The sequence below is a fragment of the Cupressus sempervirens genome, chromosome 3, assembly GCF_028749045.1.
Source record: "Cupressus sempervirens isolate cs-2001-9-10 chromosome 3, ASM2874904v1, whole genome shotgun sequence".
Lineage (NCBI taxonomy): Eukaryota > Viridiplantae > Streptophyta > Pinopsida > Cupressales > Cupressaceae > Cupressus > Cupressus sempervirens.
Window position 1 is genome coordinate 15,636,052 of NC_143120.1, and position 14,110 is coordinate 15,650,161.

Genomic DNA, 14,110 nt, shown 5'->3' on the forward strand with positions numbered 1-14,110 from the left:
CATGTAGTTAGATGGGACTGGTGCACTATGAGTAAGGATAATGGTGGATTGGGTCTTAAAGATCATGGACTTCAGTGTATTGCCTTAGCAGACAAATGGATTGTGAAACCAAGGGTGATAAGCCATGGAAGACCCTTGTCAGAAATAATATTTGTAGTGGCTTTCCTACTCAAGCAAAGTACAGTAGAGAATTGGATATACAAGATATCTTAGCTCTTGAGGTTAAATTTATTTTCAGTCAAAGGTTATAATGTCTTTAAATCCTTATGGAAGGGTTGGACTACTATCAGACCCCTGTTGGGTCCTATTTAGAGAATGGAATTAGGCAAAAGGTGGTGTGGGAGAGGTTCCATATGGTGGAATCTAAAAAAAGGTGTTAGTCCTTTGGCTCTTGTGCAGGGATGTTATGCTAAGAAATGGGCACAAGCTAGCATTTGTAAATTTCAGGGTATCCTTTTCGATAGCAAGCTTATCCCATGGAATGACCTTCAGATTAGGTTCAACCTCCCTAATTCCCATTGGAGGACCTATTATTCTGTTAAACTAGCAATTGAGAGATCTTTGGCCTCCTACTCCTGTTCCCCTTCTTGATGTTCTTATCAGCTAACATGGATTGACTCTACCCCCCTCCTCTTTGTTAAATCCAAACAGATTTATTCTGCCCTTACTTCCAACCATTCCACCTTTGATCATCTTGACTCCTGTTGGAAACTTACTCTTGATCCCTTGACTTGGAAAAAGATACTTGCAGAAGCTCTGGTTTAACCTGACTCAACCTAAAATCTCTTGTTTTATTTGGGAACTGTGGTTGCACAAATTGCCTTTCAAGAAACCGAGAGGTGATCCTAACATTTGTTGTGTCTGCCAGCAGTATGAGTCGATCCTTCATGTTTTTTTCTTTTGCCCCTTTTGCTAAAGGTGTCTACGATCTTTTTGGCTTCTCTTATGTGATGGAAACTTCAGCATTCATGATAGCCTTTTTAGGAAGATTTGCAGCAATAAATTGTTCAATTTACTTTGGTCTATTTTATCTTCTCATATTCTCTTGCTGATTTGGAAACTTGGGAATAATGATGTATTTCAGAGGAAAGCTAGATTTCTTAGAGTATAATACTTGATATTGTTTTACAGGTAACAGCAATCTTCAAATTGAAAGAAGTTGATTTCCTAAATATTCTACAAGAAGGAAAAGGGACTGTGGAACTAAAAGATTTGGCTCATGGCTACAATTCATTGAAAAAGGTTGAAGAAGTAAACATCCCCCTGACGCAACTAGTGAAGAAGTTGGAAGATTAAGGTAATTGAAAACCAAAGAATCTGATTTCATCATCACCTAGCTCACCTCTCATCCCTTCTCTGGTCAGATATGCCACTACAGACTTCAGCAGCGAGGACTGAATTCTACTTTACTACTGTTTTGATATATAGATATAATTGTAGTAACTGATACTTCTCAATATCAATGTATCTCATGTAATAGGTTTTTTGGATCTCTTTTTTGGGGGCTGTAAAATGGATCTATCAATCTCATATTTCCTGGGTTGATAGAAAGCTGATTCTGGTTTTGATGTACTATTTTGTCTTTTTGATATGCAATAATAAAAAGAAAATGTGAAGTAAAAGTTAAATGTATAAACTTTGAAAGATAAATCAAAGACTTTTCTAGTTTCAAAAGATAAATCAAAGACTTTTTAGTTTCAAAAGAGTTTCTTAAAATACAAGAATGAATCGATTCATAAGGTTATGAAAATAATATTTACCATCAATTTTTATGTTTTCAAAACAATTCTTGGTATCAATTTCTCATTTCCTTTTCTGCATTGTTGCAGCAAACCCAAATTTTGGCGTCTGCATATATAAACCTTTCTTGCAAGACTTACAAATCATCCTTCAAAATTTGATGTTTCACTCAAAAAAGTGGGTCCACTCTAGACAAGTTTTCATTGTATTAAAAACAAATATATGAAATGCTCACTACCTCACAATTTCACCAATTTGTGTACAAAATTGATAGGAGATTCCAGGACTATTCAAGCTCACAATTTGGTCAAACTTTCAGTAACTAACTTTCAAACAAAAGATTTAAAAAACCATCAAAAATTTTGTGCCAAGTTAGCACACCTATACTTTTTCAAGTTCATATTGATAAAGAAAAACTAATGCAAATCTTCTCTTTCTGCTAGTGTCGGGAAGCAAGTAGTTTCTTTGACTAGGAATTTACATCTCTTGCGTTCCTCTAGTAGTATATGGACAATGTACGATGGTGTTGTAGAGATGAAGCTTTTACACCACATGACCAAAGCCACAGATCTAACTGTACACTTAGCACCTGAAAAAAATAAAATGTGTTAGTTTATATTTAAAATCAGCAGCTTCACATTATCAGTTATAGTCTGTCATATTACTCAACCAAGCTTGCATAGACACAAATACAAATACAGTATTGGATACAGATACAGCCATTTTTAATATCCCATATAGATAAGATATTAATAAAGAACTCATACACATTTTTAACACAATTTTCTAAGATACTAGAGGAGATTTCCATTACTTAGAAAAACAATATAGACACTTAGCCATAGTAACATGGGGATGCGTTCCCCCCCTTTTTTACCCCATGGACCAGGGACTTGGGAACTCTGTTCCCCGTCCCCAGTGGTGCCACCAGATTCCACCACCTCCACTGAAGATGGTGGGACGACCTAGTGTAAACTATTTACTGATTTGACTATTTATGTTCAATGTTTGATTTTATAAGACACTCGAGGAGATTTCCATTACTTAGAAAAACAATATAGACACTTAGCCATAGTAACATGGGGACGCGTCCCCCCCTTTTTTGCCCCACGGACCGGGGACTTGGGAACTCTATTCCCCATCGCCAGTGGTGCCACCAGATTCCACCACCTCCACCGAAGATGTGGGGACGACCTAGTGTAAACTATTTACTGATTTGACTATTTATGTTCAATGTTTGATGTTCCAATTCAATGCAATGTTCAAGCATTTACTCTTTTACATCTTTATATCTTATTTTACAATAAAGTTTTTCATAACTAGCATTTTAAGTACCATGTGTATAATATATACAACCACCCCACCGTTGTCCCCTGTCGTCCCCAAATTAAGTCCCCTTTGTCCCTTGTCCTGAAAACTTGTCCCCTCGTCCCCTAGGGTGGTTTAACTATGACACCTACATGCTACATAGTTATAAGTTAATTTAACAATATACAAAAATATTATCTAAATTAGAAAAACATTTCATTTGTCTTCATCATTAGAGTTTTGCTTATTGCAAAAAAAGGGGGGGTTTCTTGGGAACACATGGGTACAATTTTTGACATTGGCTGTATCTGATTGGATAGGAGGATAAGCACACACAAGGAGGGACAGAATAGTTTCAAGTTACTAGTTGATATCATTTGTGAAACTTAAAGAATTGGCTGGTCAAGTGGACAGTAGCATTGTATAAGTGCAGCTGATAACTTCTAGTCCATCATATTACTCAAAACATTTATGAAACTTAAAATTAGCACATCAAGAATCCATCAGATTACTCAAAACAATTATGAAACTTAAAATTAGCTCATTGAGTGTCCATCATATTTCTCAAAACATTTATTAAACTTAAAATTAGCTCATTGAGGGTCAATCAAATCAAAACATTTATAAAACTTCAAAATTAGCTAATCGAGTGGACAAAAGCGTGGTATATGGTAGAAGTAAACTTTATCTAAGGGTCCATTGAAGATTTAAAAAAGACTTTGTAACATTGACAATAATTAATCAGTGTCTAGGTGATTCAGGGGATAACACATTGCCAAAACAACAAATAGTTCACCATAGTGGACTGATTGCATGGAGATTAAGTTTTTGGTAGCTTAAATAAAATTTAAAACGTGATTTTTAAAAAATAATTTGATTCATGAACTAACAGTGAGTTGACACTGCCACATCATAACTCAGACATAAAAAGGGCTGAAGTAACAATGAACATTCATTGATATGATCAACTATAGGTCTACCAGGATGGCTTGATTAAACAACCATCCAGAAAAAAAAAAGTAATAAAGGAGGGAGTTCATTGATATGATCAACTATAGGTCTACCAGGATGGTTTAATTAAACACACATCCAGAAAAAACGAAGTAATAAAGGAGGGAGTTCTTCCCCCAATCGAAAGCATGCATAGATCTCTAATAAACAGAATTTCTCAAGGTAACCCTTTCACAATAAAAAAACAAACCCAATCCCATTTTTCCTTCCAAGAGCAGAAATGAAGGGGTTGCCTACAGCCAAGGCACAAAATGTTATCAAGATTTCTAGCAACTAGACTTTGCCTTTTCAACAGACAAACTTTCACCGCTATCATGTACCAAGACCAGGAAATCTGGATTATGGGATTCTTAAGCTAGCTTCTGCTGTAATTTTTCCAGTATGTAAGAATGTTAGAAAAGACAAAAATAAGATCAAACCTGGTACAGATAAAGAGGTCAAAAAAGTAGTTTTGCTCACTATATATTTTCAAAAATGAAAAGCCCCTTTTTAAAAACAAAATGCTCATTATAAACAGGGAAAAGTCTTGGGAACATCAAGACATCCCTATGAGATTTATGAAAAGGGGAGCATCCCCGTGTATGTCTACAAAATCCCAAAGATACACTCCACATTTCCCCAATGTTATATAGGGCATCGTTTGCAGACTTGCTGAAAAATCAGAATCATCGAGCACTTACAAGTATTCTGATAAACAAGCAACTCACGCCCAAACTCACCACTGAGTAAAACCAGCTATTCATCCAAACATGCAGTGAGTATTTGCAGGTACTTGGCAACTCTGACTCATAATAGCAGTCAGTGCAGCAGAACAACACAGGGAAAATGTAGGGGAAAACTGTGTTTCGCATAAAACACATTTCTTAAAAAAATTAAATATAATTTTGAGTTGCCAAAACGATGAGGCTGAAGAGCACACGATCATGCTGGGGGGGAAGGGGGGAGCGAATCAGTATAATAACAACTTTGCCAATTTAAAACTTATAATCCAAACAGTAACTTCAAATGCTGAAATGAACAATTATGCACACGAACACAATGACACAATATTTATATGGAAACCCAATGCGGGAGAAAACCACAGCAGATAAATGCTTTCTTATATAAATTGTTCTTTTACAATATTTTGTAGGCTACGACCTACTAGAGGCTCCAACCCCTATGTTTATGAGCACTGACTCACTGGAAGCTCCAATTCCCACTCTTCACAGGCTTCGACCTACTAGAAGCACCAACTCCCACTGCTTGTCTTCGTGAGCACCAACACACTGCTACAAAAACTTTTTTTTCACCTTGACTATGTTGCTTTCTTCAACTGATGATAGATATCTTTAGCACAAATATTCCTCTTCTTATATCTGTATTAATCTTTCAGCACGCACCCTTCTTTCATCTTAACTTCTTGAAGTCAGCCTCTTATACTTCTCTTTGAATGTTTTCTTTTATGTCAGCACACACCCTATTCTATATCCGCACATATATATATATATATATATCTTTCTTTTTCTTTCTTTCTTTCTAGCTGTATTAATCTTTTCAATTTTATGATATATCTTTACTCACTCTTCATAAATCTGCTATACTTCCATTTATAAATCTGTTATTATCTTGGTCACAAATCAATCATAAGGGAAAATACAAATTCTTGACCTTTGCATATATTCTTCTTCTTTTTTCTTTAATACTTACAATCCTTTTTTCTGATAAATGGTCCTTTATACATATACTTTTTAACCTCTCAATTCACACAACACTTGATAACTCTTATATATATCAGATTCAATAAATCTGAATATATATTCTTTGCTTCACCTGGGCTACACTTCACTGATTATTTCTTTCTATTTCACACCTTTGCTTATCTCTTTAATGTAATGTAAGTATACATATCAGATTATAAATCTGATTATTTAATCTAGTATTTTATTACATTTAAACTCTACTTATATTTATATATATCAGACTAAAATCTGAATATATATATATATATATATATATATCCCCCACTATTTTTAATTCTCCTTCTCCAACCGCTTACACGCACACTCATGCAAATGAAACTCTTCTTATTTATATGAACAAATATGAAGAAATGTGTCCTTTCAAAAACCAAAATTATGTCTCCTCCTTTGTAACAAAAATCAAACAATATTTGTAATCGCACTTTACACTTCATTTTAACTTAGATCTTCTACTGCATAGACACTTGAAATATTTTTGTATATTCCAATGTTTATACAGATCATCCTTATAGTCTTCGATAGCACTCATGTGACATGGCAAGTTTGACTATGCATATTGTAGGCATACCTTTTCTAAAACACCCATCAATATTGGCGTCACTATTACATATCTTTCCATAAGACTTCAACGTCCAAATCAAACAGACAATCAAATAGATTGCATTCCATATAATCACTTTGATGGATATCCTGCGTCTGATGTGTATGTGCTTACCCAGCATTTTCTCTTGGCACCGGGTCATGCATACTCCCAACAGTTCCCATTGATATATGTTTGATTGCTAAATATATCATCTCAATTGAAATCGCTCATGTGCATTTTGTTCGTATAGACGACTTCTTTTGTTCAAAGCCACTAACATGTCACCACTGTAGGTATATATCATTTGTTTATGTGTTATTTGTGTGTCTCATATTGTTGTCCTCAATTTTGACATCACAAAATTGAGGCAACCCTACACAATCTTCTCATGGACTTGTAGATGCATCCTCTTTGTTTCAATGCATTGATAAGGCGTCATGAAAATAATTCGTTGTCTCTATATTGTTCTTTGTGTAGGCTTGTCTATGTGTTCTTTCGAAGGTTTTTTGTCAAGATTATCCCCAATTGTTTATTGGTAATAGTTCTTCTTCTCGCACTGCAAACACTCGATTTTTGGTAAATTTTAGGTCTTTTCTTTGTTTTTCTTTGTGTTGTAAATAGTTTTTGCTTTTGTTTTTGCCTTAGGTGAATAGCCCTTGGAATTCCGCTTGATTCGAGCTAACTTAGGTCCAAATCGAAATTGTCTAGCTCAAGTTATAAGGGAAAAAGTGAGTTTTTCAGGTCAACTGCATATTTTTATTAAAAACCTCATTAAAGGTGGTATTTTATTGGTAAATGCAAGATATTAAATTATATTTAATATTTAAATTGGACCATAGTTTTTTATGTTTTATGAAAATAACCTATTTCAAGACTATTTTTCATGTTACTTTATTTCAAGAATATAAATAATTTAATATTTAAAGTGGACCATAGTTTTTTATGTTTTATGAAAATAGCCTATTTCAAGACTATTTTTCATGTTACTTTATTTCATGAATATAAATACATGAGACAACTTAAGTACATAAAAGTGGGATTTTTATTACATATGCATACATCCACATGCGAAATACTTCTTGAAAATCCACCCCCAATAAATTATAAGTCTCACAATTAAATTAAATGGACTTTTATATGCAGTAACACATTTTAATGTGTTAAGTTGGTTTTTAATATGTATTTGCATATTTTAAGCATATTCAATTAAGTGAGAAAATCTAACTCATTTACATATGTTGTTGCATGCATAAGTTTATTTTGCATTTAAATGCGGTTACACATACAAGTTTTAAAATTGCTACTTAATGAACTTTCTAAGTTAAAATGCATGTTTTAAGAACATGTAAATGCACTAGGTGGAGATTTTGAACCCAATTGCATGTGTATGTAATATTCAAAGACCCATTTCACTTAGCTTTTTCAAAGTGGCGATTTTGAACATTATTACATATGTTTTAATATATGTTTTTCAGTCTTAAAAGTGGCAAATTTTAACCCATTTGCATATCATCCCAACATATAAATGGCTCTTCAAAGCATGTTTTTTAAGACTTAAATCCTCACTTAAGCCAAAGTGGCAATTTTGGGCTCAATTACATGTATTTCCAACATGTAAATGCCTCCAAAAGTGTATTTTGCACCATGTTATTAATCAAAAGCTCATGGTGGTGATTTTTTCAGCCATTACATATGTTTTTAGAACATGTAAATGCAACCAAAAAGTGGTTTTACTTCATAATATGAGATTTTTTTATCAAACACCTCAAAGTGGCAATTTTAAGTTGCAAAACACATGTTTTTGGCTCTCACTTTTTTGGGCGTTTTTCTCCAAAAACGGATTTTGCAGCCTTCAAATGCTCATATCTTCAGCATTTCTTGGTCATTTTTGATGATCTATGGGTTGTTTTTGCCTAAAATCACCCAAAGAACACATTGGGCTACTCAAAAAAGGAGTTTGTTGAGTGTTTTCCTCATTTCTCAACCCATTTAGGGTGTTTATGCTAAAAAAAGCCCTAGTTTTGAGCAATTTGCACCATTAAATAGCAACTATTTGGATCAAAGTAAGTTTGAAAGCATTTCCTATCCTTCCTAGCTTGCATACACGTCTTTACAACTGTTTGGATCAAGGTAAGTTTGAAAGCATTTCCTATCCTTCCTAGCTTTGGACGCGATTTTCCAAATTCTTTGCATGTTGCACATTGCTTGGCCAAAAACGATTGCTAAAATGATGCAACTTTTGCTCTAACTTCCTACATTTGGCAAACTACAAATTTTGACTCATCTCTTGTAAGGATGGAGTCGAGATTAGAAGTCTATTTAACACTTCATCTTGCAATCTTGCTAAATCCAAGAAATCTCTTTAATTGCATTTTCAGATTTTTCACAATGCTTCCTCTCTTGCCTCTTGAGAAAAAGGTTTGATTCCTTGTTATTTTTCTTAAGGCATTTGTATATATTTGCTTTGTTTGTTCTTGCAAATCTTTGTCATTTCCATTTTCAGATTTGTATCTTTTTTTGTGTGCATGAAGCTGCTCCTTCTATCTTCCATCTTCTTCTCCAAGTTGCATGTGCAATGTTTCATTTACTTGCATATACAGTTGAGTGTGAAATACTGTTCTCAAAAGAAAGGCAAACCGTTTTTCTCACATGTGAATGCATGATAAAACCCCAACACCATGCACCTCCATATGGTTGCCCTATGGTTGAAGTTTCTCCCACATGCTTGCCAAATAAAGTATCACTTTTTGCACTTATTAAAACATGTTATGCCCAATGTGTTACTCATTTTTTCTTCTCATTCGCTTAACTCCAAGCTTGCTGGCCGTATGTGCAATGGACCCTAAAAAACCCATTTTTGGTTTTTCTAATCACTTTTTAGCCATTTTGAGCTTGACTCGTTTGCTTATTCGTTGTCTCTAACCATTCCATACCCTTTCCCTTTAAATACCTTGCTTGAATCTATGTTTTTAGACACCCAAGTTTTTTATGGATCCTTCATATGACGATGTTCGTATAATATGGAACTTTCATGTGACAAGTTGCACAGGCACAACATTCGTCAATGTCGAGAAGTTGCACCAACAAAAGGGAAAGAGACTATTGTTGGATTGAATGACATTGTCAAGTTACTAAATCATCAACTCAAGTTGTTGGACAAGGATCTTGGTGTCTGGAATAGCATGACGGAGATTGATTTGGACATCTTGTGTGAGTACAAAGTCATCACGTCTGTTAAGATGTACCATGATTACGCACATATGATGACCAACAAAGAGCAAGTTTTACAAGGACTTGTAACACATGCAAAGGCAGCAGTGGCCAAGATAACTAACCAACAAAGCACAATCAAAGAGGCATTCAGAGGGCTATCATGCAAAATCATCACTGAAGATAACAAACGCAAGAATCAAGAAGATGTTCTCACAGAATTTGCAGGGGCCATCCGCTTACAACTTGAAGTGGATGACTTTAACATCAGTGTGTTGGATACATTGGCAAGTTGGAAGTATTCATCAAAGAATCTGCAAAATCAAATGGAGATTTGTAACAAAGAGATCTCTGGAGCAGCAAGCATACGAGAAGGTTACAATGATCTCACAACACACCGGTGAACCAAATCCTACAATTGTACGCAAGTCCCTGCAGAAGTTTGGGGAGTTGGTTGATACCATCTGAATACTTCAAATCAGATTTTCATATGCTTTAAGTAGAATAGCAGTAGGAACATTATATGTAAAGAGCAATTATGTTGTAAGTACAGAATAACATGTCCCAGTACAATCAACTCATTTAGACAAGTTGCAACTGCATTAGGCATGGAACTTTGAATAACTCAAATTCGTTAGTTAGAAATTTGATAGACAATAATGAGGATTTCCCCATTTCCCTCCATCTTTCTCTCTCTTATTTTCTTACATAAAAGAGAGAGCTCATTGTATATAAGGATCTTTTGGCAAGGCAAGAAAATTCTGCCAAATTGTATTGTGCACTCTAAGACTTTGTGCTAGTATGTAAATCTAAATTGCTATCAATAAAAGAGGCAACTTCCTTCCAAACTTTGTGTTTACAACATTTTTAGGATATTAATTGTGAGTTTTGGAGCTTTGATCAAAAGGGATTTGAATTTAATCGTGCAAACTTTAAGTTGCCTATTACATTCAGAGTCAATTTGAACTTTTGAAGACTTTGTGTTGCAGGAGGACAAATAGTAATTGATAGTAATGGTTGTAATCACTTAGATTTGAAGGGTTCAAGCTTCAATAGTAAGTGTTTTTATTGAATTTGAGAGGATCCAGTAAGAGATTTTGTGTCTTACTGGTTATTTTGTTTGACTCTTTATTTGAGACGAATGCAAAAGACTTTGGGTTTCTGTTTTTATTTCACAAAATATATAAAGTAAATTGCTACCCCTAGTATTGTTCTTACGTCAATTCTAGGGTCATCGATATTATTGTAGCAACAAGGCACTTTTTATTAAGTTGGAAAGTTAAGAGTTGTATGCAAATTATTCCTTAAAAGAGAGGAATTGATCAAAAGAACCATCCTTTTTGTAATTTCAGTTAACTTCCTACCGAAGCCATCTATGGTAAGAAGGGAGCCTCCCCTATTGCTGAGAGGACAAAGAAATCTCATGAAATGTTGCTTTAAGTCACAATTTTGTAAGTCGTAATCAATGACATACAAAAAATTTAGCCAACACATATGTTCTAACATATTGTGTTTATTTTCTTCATTATGACTTGTTTTAATAGGAAAAATGATGACACCTTAGCCGCCACCAAACTTGGTAGGATTACTTTCAATGCCCAACATTCACTATATTTGTTCTTTGTAATGTCCCTATGTTTGGCCAATCTGTGCAATTAATAGAGTTAGCTCATCACAACGACCCTCGTGAGCTAACAAGGCATTTTGGGGATCTCAATTGTGGACTTACTATTTTTAGTAGTTACTATTTTTGGCAATGCAGTGGCTGGTTTGGCAATTGGTCGTCACCTGAAATTGATCAAGCTAATGATTGCATGAGCTCTTATTTATTTATTATTCATTGAATTGCATTGTTATAATAATGTTTATATTATTATATTAATCACTTTTAGAGATATTTCTAAAAAGCAAGTTGGAAAGTTTCTACTGTTGAGTCCTTTTGGAAAACTTCCACATTTTTTGAAATGGAGTTTTATGGAAACTTTTGCCAACGAAAGCTTATAAATGAGAGCTCATTTCATTGGGAAAGGCACGCTTGATTATATATTTGATTTTGTGCCTTCATGACTTTTCCTGGGTTCTTAACTATATGCCCTTGCTGATGTATAAGGGTCTCTAAGTATCTGAAGTTGGTTTGGAGTTACTGCTGATGTATAGTGGCTTCACTGGATAGATCTCCCTATTGTGTTTCTCTGTGACTAGGGGATTGGTTTCTTAATTCCGAGAATTCTAAGTGTTGTGCAAATTATTGTTGATTAATAATAATTTGCTACTTTACTCCTATTGTTTTGCCTGTGTCTACGGAGAAGCCGATATTGGAGTTTGGAAATTGAGACATTGGCTGAATTGTGGAGATTTTTGTTAGCGTTCAAATATTGAATTGAGGAGATTGTGTGTCTTTGCTGAGAGATTACCTTGGTGTTCGAATTGGTACTGGAAGTCTGCATATTGGCAGCCATGGTCGAAATTAAGGAAGACATTGGTCGGTAGCAGCATACTGGACCAAATGTGTCTTCACTCCTACAATTGGAGTTGGGACGCCTGATTGGGAAGTCAACGTTGCATTTGTTGGGATCTGCGTTACATCCTGGCAGCATATTGAGGTATTAGGGGAGTGATGTCTGAGCAACAACCCTTTGCACGTCATCTGCACCAGCATTTTGCATTCCAATGGACAGCCAAGGATATCAATCATTGCAGCTGAGTTTGGGAATTAAGGAGAGGTCATTTTGGCTGGCACAATTTGGCAAATTGTCTGCAAACAAGTGTCATTATTAAAATATATATTTCTATTTTGTGGTTCTTCATATTAAATACAAAGCATCTATTTCTAGTTATAGTCAGAATTCATTATATCATTTTAAAATTCTTGCAATTGTTATCACTTATCAACTAGAGAAAATTAAATATAAATTGAAAAAACAATTAAATATTGCAAATAAGAGTTTGTGCATCATTAATTCAAATTGGGAGCTAGTTCAGGTTTTTACAGTGGTATTAGAGTAGTTTCCTACCAGCCTGCAGGAATTGGGCTTAGTTTTTATTTTGTTCGGTGCTAACTTTGAAGATTTTCAGATGTGATTACTAGAGTGACCAGCACTTTAATTTCTCCAGCTATGGACAGACATAGGCTGGCAGTTCTAGAGATTGATAGAGTAACGAGGAAGTTAGCATAAAAATGAATGCTTTGCAGGAGAGTATGGAGAAACTTAAGCTTCATCAACAGAGGCTGGCGGAGAGCTTGTCAAATCCAGTGATAGTTGAGAGGGCAGCGAGGTATAAGGTTTCTGCCTTTAGAAGTCAGACATTGAGGTTGCACAGAAGGAAGCTTTGAGTTTTCCTTGACAATGTCCATGATGCCGATGTTCCTTCATTTAGTTCAACGACCTGCTAGTCCTATCCGCAATATTCATGATGGACTAGTTTCACAAGGACATGTGGATGTTCCCATGATGGATAGCGGCACTGAGCTTCAGCAGGTTGAGGCTCCCAAAGTAATCGCTATGGTTAGTTTAGAGGCAGTTGATGATGTAGTTGTCACGGACTTGTTAGACTCACCAAAGGAGGGATTGTTATTGGCAACTTATATGTCAACTACTGTAGTGTTGCTCCAGTACAGGAGGTAATTACTTCCTTAGGTGGGACCGAGGCACGTATGGAGTCACCCAACTATGATATTGGTTACATAGGTGTTACAACAAAGTCGGGAGATGTGGATGCAGATGGTGTGGACACATCTGATGATACTATGAGCTGCACTGGGTATGATATTCCTTATCAAATATTGGGTGATGACTTTAAGGAGGTTTGAGTCCCACGATCGATGTTTGCATGATCTTATGTTTGAGGTGGAAGCAAAGATATGCGAGGATATTGATATTGTGAGGGCTTCCATTTCTTAGGATGAGGAGTTGTGCGAGGATGATGGCACACGTATGAGTGATCTTGTGGCAGGCAGTTCTGATTCAGTTTCCTATCACAGTGCAATTAGTGAGACAAAAGAGATTGCATAGGAGTCAGGGGTTACAGAGACATCATGTGACCAGTCAATTGAAGGTGAGTGATAGTCACATTTCTTCAGCTCTTAGGCATCATGATGTCCATCAGATGCTAGCTACATCTGGATAGGGTGCTCCAATGTCTGATGAGCGCAATAATAGTACTCATTCTCTAGCAGAGGTTCATGCGCTTCGAGAGGCTATCAAGAACTTGAAGCATAATTACTTACTTGCAGCTAGTTACTGATCGGGATTACCTTCTAGAGTGGGGTAGCACCTATCATGAGACATTGTTAGAGAAAGAGGAGGAGGTAGTGGAGCTCACCCAAGAGCTTTAAGTCACTGTGGACTCTCTTCAGTGTACTCAATTGGCTCTTCAAGAGTCACGATCACAATTGGATGAGGTGACCGTGGAGTTGGAGCATGTTCGGACCACACCAACCCCAAATCCAGTTCAATTGCATATTGTGGTTGGTGGTGAGTTTGCTTCTACGGTTGGGGATGATGAAAGTAATGAC

At 35.6% G+C, this 14,110-nt stretch overlaps 1 protein-coding gene across 2 annotated transcripts in view; it reads right to left on the minus strand.

Annotated features, from left to right (window-relative positions):
- Positions 1 to 1,766: 1,766 nt before the first annotated feature.
- LOC149564509 (uncharacterized) overlaps positions 1,767 to 14,110 on the minus strand; it is a 72,283-nt gene continuing 59,939 nt past the window's right edge. For both annotated transcript variants that reach the window (XM_089818048.1, XM_089818049.1), the window contains exon 7: positions 1,767 to 2,329. In XM_089818048.1, the coding sequence (XP_089674174.1) occupies positions 2,237 to 2,329 (93 nt within the window). In that variant the 3' untranslated portion in view covers positions 1,767 to 2,236. The remainder of the gene's footprint in view (positions 2,330 to 14,110) is intronic.